The sequence below is a fragment of the Pyxicephalus adspersus genome, chromosome 1 (genome assembly GCF_032062135.1).
Source record: "Pyxicephalus adspersus chromosome 1, UCB_Pads_2.0, whole genome shotgun sequence".
Taxonomy (NCBI): domain Eukaryota; kingdom Metazoa; phylum Chordata; class Amphibia; order Anura; family Pyxicephalidae; genus Pyxicephalus; species Pyxicephalus adspersus.
This window is the reverse complement of record NC_092858.1, coordinates 2827477-2842458: the sequence shown is the minus strand read 5'-3', so window position 1 is coordinate 2842458 and position 14982 is coordinate 2827477. Positions and strand designations below refer to the sequence as shown.

General features: G+C 41.4%; 1 protein-coding gene across 1 annotated transcript in view; it reads left to right on the top strand.

Moving 5' to 3' along the window:
• Nucleotides 1–14982, top strand: part of LOC140323355 (cholecystokinin receptor-like) — a 31225-nt gene that overhangs the window by 14941 nt on the left and 1302 nt on the right. The window contains exons 2-4 of the mRNA XM_072400347.1: nt 9315–9563; nt 10250–10511; nt 12961–13088. Coding sequence (XP_072256448.1) covers nt 9315–9563; nt 10250–10511; nt 12961–13088 — 639 coding nt within the window. The remainder of the gene's footprint in view (nt 1–9314; nt 9564–10249; nt 10512–12960; nt 13089–14982) is intronic.

The following is a 14982-nucleotide window of genomic DNA, read 5'->3' as shown; positions in this document are numbered from 1 at the left end:
TGGTGACCCCTCTAGTGATGGTGACCCCACAATTCTATCTATATAGAGGAATCAGGACCTCCTTCCCCCTGCTGGTGACCCCTCTAGTGATGGTGACCCCACAATTCTATCTATATAGAGGAATCAGGACCTCCTTCCCCCTGCTGGTGACCCCTCTAGTGATGATGACCCTACACCCCTCTAATGATGGTAACCCCACAATTCCTTATATATAGGGGAATCAGGACCTGTCATGATAATAGTTCTGCCAAGTGGCATTAGACTAAGAACTTTGCAAGAACCATCAGATAAGAGGTCAATCAGCCATGGCTCAAGGAACCCCCGTAAACTTTGGAAGGAACCCTACAATTCCATAGAGTCCTCATTGAGATTGGCTGGCCTACAGTACTACTTGCAATATGTGTTTTATCTTTATAGTTTTGTTGTCAAAAATGGACACCAACAGAGGGAACTTTGACAAAATCTGATCTTAGGGACTGCCAGCAAATAAAATGTATAGACCAATGGCATGCCATTTCCATTTCATAAGGCTTGAATTAATGTATCAATGGATCATTTCAGCTTCCTATTTCTATTAAAGTATATCATGGTGTGTGGAGACTGGACCATGAGATTTGTATCTGTGACCTCTCTGGGGAGATTCTGTTTTCCTGGAATCATGAGGCTGGAAATGATCGGCATTCCAAAATTTTCAAGTTGTCACCAGAGCAGAGGTGATGTGAAATCATCCACTGGGGACAAATGTTCTGGTGCCAAGTGTTTGCCCGAACTTTACTTAGGATTCATCTAATTTCCTCTTGTGTATTAGAGACAGAAAGTGAAAAAAGGAAAAATAACCTCCAAGAGGTATTACCCCTTCTCTACTCTATTCAAAGCTAAAACAACATAATAATAATTTTTGGAGTTAAATAGACAATGATTGAGGTAGGTGGGGATATACAGACAAGGTATAGTCTGATCCAGATACATAGGCAAGGTACATAGTAATGAAACAACAACTGGCATCCAATACAGAAAAGGAACAAAAATAAAGCTATTGGGGCTTGATAAGGAGCAGGAGGGGGTAATGAGCCGAGGGGTGGGTGAGGTCTGGACAGTAAATGTTCCAGGAAAAGGATTCCCAATCTGTCACTGTTATCTTACCGGATCTGCAGACAGAAATCATGTTTATCATAATTAATTGCCATCCGCCTCTTATTTGTTACAGCCCCGGACATTTTCCTAAGAAAATCGCAGGCACGTAATGAAGACTTTATCCAGGCTATGTTTTTAGCAGTAATTATAGAAACGCTTCATCTGGGGTAATGAGAGGTAAAGAGATGTTCTAGAATTAGGGTGACAGCTGGGCCCCGGGGGCTATGGGTGCGGCAGCGGTTATAGCTTTTTGCTTCTTCTGTTGTTGAACGGCTGAACCAGGCATTAGATTTTATTGTCGGGCTTGGTGAGGCTGTGGTAAAGATTAACCCTAAAAGGGTGCTAACATAGAAGCTGCAGGTTAACTTATCATGCTGGGATTGAGGATGCCTGGGCCCTTCTCTGTTGAAGATTCACTCCTTCCAGTTGTACCTCCCTTTCATGGCTTTGGCTTGGAATGTACCCACAGAATTCACCCATAAAATATAGACTGAGGATTTCAAAATGGTGTGAAATCCTCCAATAATGGCCACAGATGTTCACATTTATTTTATGATTACATTATCTCAGGTGGAACATTCAAAAAAATATATATTTTGCTACTTTATAAGGTGCAGTGTTCCCCCAGACCCTTTTAGCCGGGCGCACCACCCAGTACTTTTTCAGTTACTGGAAATTGGGTGCCATTACAGGGGCTGACACCTGTTTAAAGCTTCTTTTCACTCAACTTAAAAAAAATTCTGCAGAGAACACTGATGTGTCATTGCCAAAATTCATCCAAGCTACCGAAAGCCCCCGATATAAAAGTTGACATTGGTCCAGAGATCTTCTCATGTATCAAGTGGTCACACCAGTTTCTAGTTTGCTGTGATCTTATTTGAAGTTGGATTTATCTTACCCGGGCATTCGTACGATATAACTTAGTGCCATCTGAAGATCCGGAACATTTCATCCTGGCTTTTCTATAATTTATAAACCAGTTAAATGACGCTGGTCCCCGGACAGAAGCTTGGGGTTCACCACCATCAACCTTATAGCGCTCCAGCTATGAATCATTGATCGCGGCTCTCTGTAATGCGGTCTTTCAGCTGGTTCTCTAAACCAATTACGGGTTATGTTTTCCAGACCAATAGACCTTAATTTACACATTAAGTGCCTGTCAGGCACCCGGCCAATGGACAAACAGTTTTGTGGAATAGAAATTTACTGCCTGCTTTTCCTTATCTCTGGATAAACTTCCTCATCAGGGTAAAATGAGTTTGTTTGATTAGAAGGCCAATTCATAGCTTCAGTCTGCCTGCATTCTACACCATATCCAACAAAACGACCAACCCACCAAGCCTTCCCTATAAACAGATACAACTTTTTAGTTTATGCCTATTTTTTTTTCTTTAGCTGTTTGCCACTTGAGTATCATTTGATAAGGGAATTAAGTCCAATGGCTTCCATATTGTAAAGATGACAGAAAAGTATCAGCCAAAGTGGAAAGTTGAGCCTATATATTGGGTACTTTAAATAAAAAAATTAAGCTTTCAAGACTGGCAAAAGTATATAAATCCCTGACATAAAGCCCCTTTGTATTCTATTTAAACTGTTAAAAATCTAATTTCGATTGTGATTGGGCATATCTTTTACTAAGAGCAAAAAATAAAGTCCAATGATAACACATACTGAGAATATATATGTATTGTATTGTATTATATATGTAATGTCCTTGATTGTGTTGTATTATGTATGTATTGTTTGTGATTGTATTTTATTATATATGTATTGTTTGTGATTGTATTGTAATATATTTGTATTGTATTGTATTATATATATGTATTGTTTGTGATTGTATTGTAATATAAATGTATTGTTCGTGATTGTATTTTATGATATATGTACATTGTTCGTAATTGTATTGTATTTTTATTTGTATTGTTTGTGATTGTATATTATTATAAATGTATCCTTCATGATTGTATTGTATTTTACATGTATTGCTTGTGATTATATTGTATTATATATGTTTTTATTTTATATGTAATGTTTGTGATTGTGTTGTATTATATATGATTTGTTTATGATTATATTGTATTATATATGTATTGTTCATAATTGTATTGGTTGCACAATGTTATAGTACTAGAAAGCACCAACACCAAGGCAACTGAACATCCATATTTAGATCTCCATGGTGGAATTACCATCTCTGTCACCGGCCACAGGCAATGGGATAGCATTTTAATCCCCTGCACTCTCTATGGTGGGGTTGGCCGGGGGGATTGAGCCAAAAGTAAGTTCTCTCAAGTCACAAAGGAAACATCTCATGGAAATTGTTGGGTTTTTCTTTATATTTAAACAATCAATCATGTGAACTTCATTCAAACATTTACTCTGAATAGAAGATATACACTGTGACTATGATCTAGAACAGGCATGGGCAAACTATGGCCCGCGGGCCATATACGGCCCAATGAGGATGTTTCTCTGGCCCTTTGGGTGTTCCGCGACTCTGGCCTGAGATGGGAGAGTGGGTGGAGGTTTGTGCAGTGACAGCCCGCCCACTCTCCCATCGCAAGCTTAGAGACTGCGATGGGAGAGTGGGCGGGTTACTGCACACAACCCCACCCACTCTCCTATAACAGGCTCTAAGCTTGCGATGAGAGAGTAGGCGGGGTTATGCTATCATGACGTCACATTCAGGGGAGTCATTATGGCATAACCCCACCCACTCTACCATCGACCCAGCCCCTCTGGCAATTTTTTTTTTTAGGTTGTTGCCCCTGACTAAACAAGTCTGCCCACCTCTGATCTAGAATCTGAAGTCTAGAATTCTAAATCTGAAGTTGGTCTAGAAATGGATCTTTCAAGACAATAATGATCTAGCAGATATGTCACTGGAGCAAATATAGATAGTTATATACTGCCCTAGTCGAAGGCTTGACTTAAATCCCATTGAAAGGTTGTAGGGGCAGTTTGTGGGAAAAACCCCACAAACATCTTGTGACAGAAGGATTTTTGCTCAAGGAAGTGGCCAATCTCAGATACTGGTGGAACCAGATATAAAAAATGCTGAAAATAAGTCTTTTCTGCTAAAAGGGACGATACCAGTTTACGGAGCCATGGGTGGACTTTTTACAGTACATCACATTACATCTATTGATAGTTTTGTTATACAAATAGTTGAAAATCCAAATTCTCTTCACCTATCATTTGCTGGTTTAATATGTTGAAAAAGTCAATCATTTCCATGGGGTGTTATCATATGACCCCATTGGGGTACATTAATCCATCTTCTCCCGTTAGATGAAAGTGACCAATACAATAATGAGATGATTGAAACGTTCAATACTTCAGCATAACGAGGGAGTAAAGAGCTTTAATGAGAAGCTTATAACAAGCCAGTCACTGATGTACTGACTTTGGTGTGACTGATGCTTTGAAATATTCCTCGGAAAACTTTTGGAAAGAACATATTCAGCGCAATGCAATTGTAATTTTTCTCAGTGCTCTGACCCCGTATTGTGCAAGGAATTCTCGGCAGATGAAAATGCTCCAATATAGAAGAGAGCAAAGGCCAAGGTCCTTCTACTTGACCCCAGCAGGAGGGGCCCTGGAGAGACTTCATAGTGAGTGATGGGCCAGATGAGGTCTTCTCATTTCCCGTGGGGTCCTACAGGATCCAAGCTGTGATGGATCTTCTACAGCCTGGCGATGAGCAACATCTAAAGCCAGCTGCAGGATATGTGAAATATCGCTGCGCTTTTCTTCTGGGCTGTGCAGTGACAACATTAACTCCGGCTGATATTTCAGAAGAATTGCGTGTATTTTCTGTGAATCTTTTCAAAGTGTGAGGCACGATGTGGGGTGAATGTATCAGTGTTTCTGAAGGCCTCTTCTTCTTAGGAAGCCACTGTAAATGGCTGGATTTGTGTCTTTCACAGGGGAATAATTAAAACTAATTATTGTTATGTATCTGCAAACAATCATAAAAGAATTTGCTTTTGTTACACAGAACTTGGAAAGTTACAGAATCTCCACCGATATCCACCTCTGATAATCAGTGCTTCCAATTGGAGGGGCAGCACCAATACCCAGTTGGAGCTCTGTTGTTTTGCATGGTGCTGTCAGTCTAACAGTGTGGACACTCTTACTGGAATAGAAAATAGGGCTTATATTATATATATAGGGTTAAATAAATATAACATTATCTGTTTGCTGATTCTCTGTAGTCCAACCACAGCCCGGAAAGTTTCTGGACCAGAATGTAATCCTCACTTGGAGTGAAGGACCTGACTGTACTATCTGACATTACAAGGCTGAAACTGGATCACAAGACTGGCTGAAGAGAACTGTAAATACTACGACGGGTCAAACGGTTGATATATGATGTGTGATGTATTTCACTGGTGTACTTAGCCCCTTCCTGGAGCTCAGATTTAATGGACAACATTTCTCTTTGTTGCATAACAGTCTCAGAGGGGCCACGGCCTCCCATTTCTCTCTGACTCACGGATCTTATTGTAGTTTGATGACACCGAACCATAGACACCAGTCAGTGCTTTCTTCTCCAAAAAAAACACTAACAACTGTACAGCACAAAGTGGCATGAGTCATGTAAATGTAACAATTTGTGCATTTACTGACCCCCAGCCTTCCATTCCATTAAATCTGACCATCATCTTACCCTTTATTAAAGAGTCTCTCTATATCAGTGCAGTGTGTATCTGAAATGAATATCCTTCACCGGATCTTGTAAAAGGATTGGCAGCGGGGTCATGATTCCACTATACACACACAAGTTTTGCTTACACAACATTAAGGCATCACTGATCAGCACCCTAGCTGTGTACAGTAGGGGTGGGAGATCTGCTCCTTCATACCCTCGCTGTTTCGTTGGATCCACAAGGTGCAACAGGTGCTGACTTCAAGGGCATCTGTATGAGACTTTCTACATGCCTCTCATTTCAGGAAGTTGGCAGCTATGGTGAGATTTCTGTGCTGGCACCATGCAGCAGTCAGTTATAGGAAATAATAATAATGTATGATAACAATCACAGAGTCATTCCAAGTCACCCAGCAGAGTGCAGCCAGTCTGTGTTATGAAAGAGCAATCACAACATGAACTGTGGGGCATCCCCTTAATCTGCCCTCCACCGCCGTTACTTTACTAACCCTAGGTATTCTGCCAATCCACAGCCACAGCTGAGGTTCAGATTTTACATATTTTAGCAAATCCAGTAAAAATTTATAAGCAGTTTTGTGGGACCCCTTACTATAAAAAGAAGGCAAAGAGCAACCATTGGATTTTTGCAGCTAGACTTTCCTTTACAATGTAGCTATTTGCTCCGGAGAGGTATTTTGTGTTTTGTAATTCTTTAGATTATGATGGTTTTTATTTTATATTAATAGGATCTTTTTTTTAAGGTGATGCTCACTGTTTATGGAGCCACCTTTTTTCACGACTTGTTAAAATAAAAGTGTGTATCTAAATCACCTTGCATTATATCAGTCAAATTCACTGAATCCCCTTTTAAAAAAAAACCTATAGTAAAAATATATGCTAGACATATACAGTGGGGACTATTCTGCTTGAGAATGAGGACTGGCCCGCCGCTGACCAATTTTACAATTTTTATATTCTGCAGTCTCTTAAAAGGGAATTCTATTGGAAGTTATTCAATCTTTATTTCAAGATTCCAGAGTTTATTCAGCAGTATTGTTGATCCTGCCAGTTTCTTGTTCAGACCCTCAGTTACACTTTGCTGCAGACAGTAGCATGATTTTCATCCCACTTCCAAACATTGTGAGCCCTCAACTCAATTCCTATCTCATCAATATGCATGAAGACTCTGCATGTCCGCACAGCTGCTTGTAAGATGATGACAGAATTTACCCGGCAGCATTCACTTGTTTACAAGGCTGTGGTTGTATGAGAAGGGGTCTGCCACTAGCACTGGTTAAGTATTTTTTAACTGCCACCTGCAGTGTCCCTTAAAGGAAAACACCTGCCTGTGCCTTGGAAAGGAAAAACTTGTCCATGCCTTGTGTCTCTGAAACATTTTGGCCTAGGCCTTCCTATTAAATTTGCCTGATATTGGTCCGCTTTTTGACTGTTTTACCACCTGCAGTGTCCCTTAAAGGAAAACACCTGCCTGTGCCTTGTGTCTTTAATACAATGTGGTCTAGTTTTGGTCATTAGAAACTGGCCCACCTCTGGAAAGGTTTTTACACTGCATTATCACATGCAATCTCCCAATTTTTAAAGGAAAAACTTGTCCATGCCTTGTGTCTCTGAAACATTTTGGCTTAGGTCTTCCTATTAAATTTGCCTGATATTGGTCCGCTTTTTGACTGTTTTGCCACCTGCAATGTCCTAATTCTTAAAGGAAAACACATGACTCTGACTCATGCCTGTAATACATTTTGGCCTAAGCTTGCTCATTAGAACTGCACTGCCACTGGCCAGATTTTTACACTGCATTATCATCTTCACTCTTTGAATTCTTAAAGTAGAACATCTGAATGTGCTGTGTGTCTCTAATATAGTACATTTTGGCCTAGTCTTAATCTTCAAAATTGCCCTGCTGTTGGTCAGGATTTTTTTACTGCTTTACCATCTGTAGTTTCCCAAATCTTAAAGGAAAACATTTGTTTCTACCTTGTGTCTTTAAAACATTTTGGCTAATTCTTATGTGTTAGAACTTCTTTACCATTAGTCTGGTTTTTTTTTTTTACTGCTTTTCCAAATACAGTGTGCCAATTGTTAAAAGGGAATACCTGCCTGTGTCTTGCTCATTAGAATTGCCCTGCCACTTGCCAGGATTTTACACTGCATTATCATCTTCACTCTTCCTATTCTTATAGGAGACCATCTGCATGTGTCTCATATACATTTTACCCTAGTCGTAATCATCTCAATTGCCTTGCTGTTAGTCAGGTTTATTCACTGCTTTACCCTCTGTATTTTCCCAATTCTTAAAGGAAAACACCTGCCTGTGCCTTGTGTCTTAAATAAATTTTGGTCTATCCTTGCTCATTAAAACTGCCCAATGGCCAGCTTTTACACCGCATGATCTTAAGGAAAACATCTTCATCTATTTTGTATCTTAATTACATTTTGACCAGGTCTTAATCTTGAAAATTGCCCTGCCGTTGGTCAGGTTTTTCAACTGCTTTACCATCTGTCGGTAAACACTTCCCATTTAAGTCTATGAAGGTGGTAGAGGTGGCAAACTGCCCCAGGCACTACTTCAGTTGTCCCTGAAAACCGTATGGAAATTTTGCCTGTCGAATGAAGGATAATGAACCGACCTATTTGGTCATGTTAACTGTTTTTTTGGAAGCCTGCTCAAAAACGCTTAAAAAAACTTCAGGCCTGAACAAGTCCTTCAGCTCCAGGGTGACTTTTTAATAAACCAGTCAGATTTTGTATTTTTATTGTGAAATATTAGAAATGTAACCATGCAGAATTGTAACATTACTGACAGACCCACTTAACACGGGCAGAAAATTGTCCCTGTCTGTATAAGATTGAAAGTCCTCTCAGACATTTTCTGATGACATGAACACAGCCAGCTTCTCTCCCTGGAAGATCCGTGGCTTCTAATGAGCTGTGAAATTGTTCCACATAAAAGAGGTGAATAGTTCTCCTCTCTTGGCTCTTCCCGTGCTTCACAACATTCTGATTTACAAGGCCTATTAAAGGTGTAACACTGGCGGGGAAAAGTCTATAAAACGTGCAGGGGATGGGGGGTGGTTGGGTGTCGCGGTGTCTGTAGATCGGCTTTGGAGGATAAAGGTGTTGGAATCTTATTAGAGCAATGTGATTTCCTTTATATTGGCTGGCCTATGCGCGACCACCATGACAGAGCAGCTGCTTGCATAGTTTTCATTTTTCCTTGTAAATCTACTATAAAAAATAAAGACTGAGCATGTCAGAAGTGTGAACCAATAGGGTTGTACGGTACTTTGCTTTTATTTGAACATGTAAGTATGACAGATATAGAATCAGATATATACTTTTATAGTTCTGTGAATTCAAATGAAATAAATTGTGCATGCAACACTTCCAGGGATTTGTTACCAGAGATCACCGTACTCCCCTTCACCACCTAAAAGTTGCACAATGGGTAAATGATGCTCCCCAATCTTTATCAATTTTCTAATTACAAAAATTATTTTGTTTTTTTCAGATCTTAATTGGGTGCGGATCCTCCTCTACTGCATTATCTTCCTTCTCAGCGTTTTCGGAAATACGCTCATCATCATTGTTCTGGTTATGAACAAACGCCTGCGCACCATCACCAACTCCTTCCTGCTCTCCCTGGCCATCAGTGACATCATGGTAGCCCTCCTGTGTATGCCCTTTACCCTCATCCCCAACCTAATGGGCAACTTCATCTTTGGAGAGGCCATTTGCAAGACGGCTGCCTACTTCATGGGTGAGAAGTAATCTCCATCACTGGTCAAGAGATTGTGGACACCCTTTCCTTCACACTTAGCTCCTTGGAAATTCCAAAACCATGGAGCTGCCACCACCCCCTATGTGGTTTTAACTGCCCCAATTCGATTGGGAAAGCTGTCTACACAATTGTGGAATTTGTGAGGGTCTAATTCATCCCAAAGGTGATCAGTTGGGTTGAGGTCAGGGCTCTGTGCAGGACACTTGCGTTCCTCCACACCAAACTGGTAACCCCATGTCCTTATGGAGCTTGCTTTGTCCCCCGGGGCACAGTCATGGGGGAACAGAAAAGGGTCTTCACCAAACTGTGACCACAAGGCACCATTGTCTACAATTCTTCTGCATGGATGTCTGACCACCTGAGTGAAATGGGTTTGATCTGAATTATTGGCTATTAGTGTGAGGGTTGTGTAGATGGGGACATACGGCAACTTTAAAATCCATTTAGTCTGCATTTGGGATAAGTTTAGGATGCTTCTATGTACCTACTGGTGACCTCCTATAATCTACAGGTGACCTCTTTCTGACTTTTCTTTCACCTACTTTTCCATTCTCATTGACTTATATGGGGAGGGGGCAGTTCTATTGAAACTACGGCTCCCCTTACTGTGTATTTGTAGAACTGTCTCATTCACTGATCAGTTTTTTCCTTTTTTCTGTCTGCAGGAATCTCCGTCAGTGTTTCTACTTTCAACCTGGTGGCCATTGCTATTGAGCGCTATAGTGCCATCTGCAATCCCCTGCAGTCCCGTGTCTGGCAGACCCGCTCACATGCCTACAAGGTGATCGCTGCCACCTGGATCCTTTCCATTATCATCATGATCCCATATCTGGTCTACCAGAAGCTGATCACTTTCCCCATGAAGGAGAACATCCTGGGATACCAGTGCCGACTAAAGTGGCCCAATCTCCAGGTTCAGCAAGCATGGTAAGATATTCCACACACAATTCTGTATATAAACTTCTGCTGCCTGGCACCGTAGTTATCCTCATGGTCATAATGTGTACAGAGGCAATCTGCACACTGTATATTAATAGTGTGTGACTGTGGGGGACATTAGAGTGTCAGCTCCTCTGTACAGACACTGATAGGAGGGGCTCAGTGTTCTCTGTACAGCACTATGGTATATGTCAGAGCTATATAAATGTATAATAATAGTGTGTGACTGGGGGGGACATTAGAGTGTCAGCTCCTCTGTACAGAGACTGATGGGAGGGGCTCAGTGTTCTCTGTACAGCACTGTCAGAGCTATATAAATGTATAATAATAGTGTGTGACTGTGGGGGACATTAGAGTGTCAGCTCCTCTGTACAGAGACTGATGGGACTGGCTCAGTCTTCCCTGTACAGCACTACGGTATATGCCAGAGCTATATCTATATAATAATATTGTGTGTATAGAGTGTAAGCTGGTGTGGCCGTCTCATTGTTCTCTGTACAGCGCTGCAGTATATGTTAGAACCCTGGTGTGGCCGTCTCAGTGTTCTCTGTACAGCTCTGTATTTACATTATGATTTGGTAAATGATTCATACTGACGGCTGGGCGTTTGCTATTGTACTGTGAATAGTAAATAAACTTTCATTGTTTTACTTCTTACTTCTGGGATAAGCTGCACTTCAGTAATTGTGAACTCATTGGCCTGTGGTATGAGGACGGCGGGTCAGGGAATGCGGTTGGGACAAGGACATCAGCACCTCTACTGAATGATAAGCAGCAATTAGTAAACACAGACAGGGGAAATGGCGAGGTAAATGTCCAGGGGCTCAGCTACAACCTGCATGCTCCTTGTGTAAGCCTGGAAGAGTTATTGCTGTGATCCTGCCATTAATATCCACTGAGGGGGTGCAGCGCAGACAGTGTGAGTACAAGGTGTGTATTGCAGTCAATGTGAGGATGAGAAGTTTCATCCTTGCATAGATATCTATAATGCCAGGCATCGGAAAGTCTCTGCCACCCAGGAAGCTGCTGGTGGAAGAGTCAGCCATGGAGAACCAAGAAAAAGAAGAAGGAATATTAGAAGGGCCGATGATAGGAAGGGACATTCATGGTCATTACCTGCAGGAGAAGACTGATCTGCCTAAATGGTTTGCCAATCTTCAGCTGTCTGAAAACAAAGGAATTGATGACCTTATGGTTACACTTTCATCAGTGAAGCTGGGTAATCCAGTAAACCTGCAATGGATCTGGTCTAGGTCTGGTCCAGGTCCAAGTCCAACACTTGCTAACCTCTTTGGCGATCTAATTATGTCAGTATTTTTATGCCAAATTGGAATTTCCTGCTGTGCCTCCTGCACGCACCCACGTAAATAGGAACTCTCAGGGAACGTCAGTGTACTCGCCGGGGGACAGATCAGAGGACGCGGCCGGAGGTTGGGAGGGGACCAGGTAAATGTTTTTTTTTTTATTTATTTTTTTAGCTACCCCCAGTGTGGCTCGGGGTTACCACTTTCAGCATGTTTTTTTTTTACGCTGAGCCACACTCGGGAACACCGCCAGGTCGCTAACAAGTAGCAAATTAATTTTAATAAAGCCATTCCAGGTTTCCTGGATCACCCAGCTTCACTGATATCCTCTCCAGCCTTGGAGCACTTTAATAAATCAGAGATTATGTCTCTGCATCCTGAAGACTTTGCTGCTATAAAACTTTCCTGGTCCTTGTTGTTTCCCCTGATCTCCTCCATCCCTCTTCTTCATTATTACAAATATCTACCCTATAAAATATCAGCAGTGAGATTCTCAGGGATATTCTAGTGTTGGCTAGGGCCATTCTAAAGAGATCCTGTCACTAAAACCATCACTGGTAAAAACACAGATACATGAAATATTCTAGATTCTTTTTTTTTCACTTTCTACAACTTGAAATGTCTCTGAACATGCTGACCACCCCGAAAAGAGTCCTCCACTCCCTCATTCATTGTATCCTTTAATCTTATGTTGTTCTGGATGCACCTAATTACTGTGTGTGCTGGCCCAGCTCCCCTGAATTACCACCAGTATCCGCCTTCATAACAGTTTTTAAAGCTGCCAGAGAAAGAGTGAATACTGAAGAATGTCATATGAGTGACATGTAAGTCTATAGGGGCTGCTGAAATCACATCCAATATGGCGGCATTTGGAAGTCTAAGGGGTCATTGGGTGTCTGCACAAGAGATGAGCGTATCTACCTTTCACACTGCTCTCCTATCAGAATATTCCTTGCTACTACACATGATTGGCTTCCCGTGCTGCTTCTCTCTCCTCCATCCCAGCTATACTGCTTGCATTTAAATCTGTAGTAATCAATAGAGATTTGGATCAATGTTCCTGCCTGGAGCTTTAAGGCTTGTGATTGGCTGTCCTGTAAATTGAAGAATCTTCTGCTATATTTCCCCTCCAGGTATGTCATCCTCCTGACCATGCTGTTCTTTATCCCTGGCGTTGTCATGATCGTGGCCTATGGACTCATCTCTCATGAGCTGTACAGAGGGATCCAGTTTGAGATGGACCTGAACAAAGAAGCCAAAGGTAACTCATGGATATCAATGTCAGAGCTGGTTCTGTTCGCTGTAGATCCGTAATACTACAAGAGCAGACAATCCCAATACCAGAATTGCCACCTCATATAATGACCTTATGTTAGTGATATCATCACTGGGGCCTTATGCTTCATACACTGCATGCAGATCATGGCTGGTAGGAGAGGCAGGCAAGGTGCTGTATATAGCTTCCTAAAGGCATCACAACAACTGGAAGCCAAAGAACCTGTGAAATGTCATATTTAAAGCTTACTAATCCTTATATATAGAGTATATACATACTGAGAGAGAGAACTTGTTCCTTAATTTTGTCCCAATGATCCTACAGATGACACTTCCTGTCCTGGGGTGGCAACACTTCCACGCTGTGTATCTACAAGGGAGTAATGTTGTCACCCCAGAGTGTGCTAGGACTACAGAACACATTCCCCTGCCATCATCTCTGGGGTGAACATTTACTGGGGTGAACATTGCAGGGCACACGGGACAGCTTTGAATATATTTCATGACTGGTTGAACATTATTAGAATTTTACAGGATTTATATAGCGCCAACATATTATGCAGCGCAGTACATTAGATAGGGTATGAAATGACAGACAGATACAGACAGTGACACAGGAGGAGGAGAGGACCCTGACGCGAAGAGCTTACAATCTAGGAGGTGGGGGAAGTATCACACAATAGGATAGGGATATGGAATGGTGGGAAGTAGTGAGGGTTTAGGAGACAGAAGAAGACGGGTAGGTGAGGTTGAAGCGTTGGATTTGAGGGATCTTTTAAATTAACAGAAAGTAGGAACAAGCCGAATAGGACGAGGAGACGATTCCAGAGAGTCGAGGCAGCTCTAGAAAAGTCTTGGAGTGTGAATATAACAAAACACTTAAATTGTATATTATTAAGAGAAGTTTATTAATAAGGCTGACTTACACTTTAACCAATCCAGAGAAAGAACCCAGCACCTCTAACCTAAATCCCTCCAGCCAATAGGATTGGTTGAATTTGTCCCCGTCTTTGTCATTTGCCAGTTGTTGGTCACATGATTACCATTCTCTGTATTTCTGGGGGTGATAATGATGTTTACACCCTGATACATTGTTATATTGTGAATTCTCATAGTAAAGGATGCTGTATATCCCGAATCCCCAATCCGGCCTCCTCTGTTCACCTTCACCTGGCACTGGGCATTTCACCCTGCGATGCCATGGCCACCACCGGGAAACCTTCCACCGTATAATGTTACAAAGATGCAGCAGATGGGTTGACGCTGCAGGATTTTAAATAGCTATTTTTTATTAGCAACAGACTGATCCTTGTAACAATGTATCAGTGCAACATCATATCAGTGTAATATCATATCAGTGTAACATCATATAAGTGCAACATCATATAAGTGTAACATCATATCAGTGCAACATCATATCAGTGTAACATTATATCAGTGTAACATCATATCAGTGCAACATCATATATGTGTAATATCATATCAGTGCAACATCATATATATGTAATATCATATCAGTGTAACATCATATCAGTGTAACATCATATAGGTGTGATATCATATCAGTGCAACATCATATAAGTGTAACATCAAATCAGTGTAACATCATATCAGTGCAACATCATATAAGTGGGGGGGGGGGGGGGGCAATGCACCGGGGCCCATTCACAATTCACATTTCCACCAATCCAGAGACACGAGGCTGGGTGCTATCAAGGCCATCACAGCTTTGTATAAATTTACTATGGGATTTATTTTCTATGGATTGGAAATGTTGCACACATTATATATCAACCACCTCCCCCCACCCCGGGGGTAATAAATCTACCCCTCCCTGTGCAGATACAAAGAAAGCTTTAATTATAATTTTAATTTTTTCT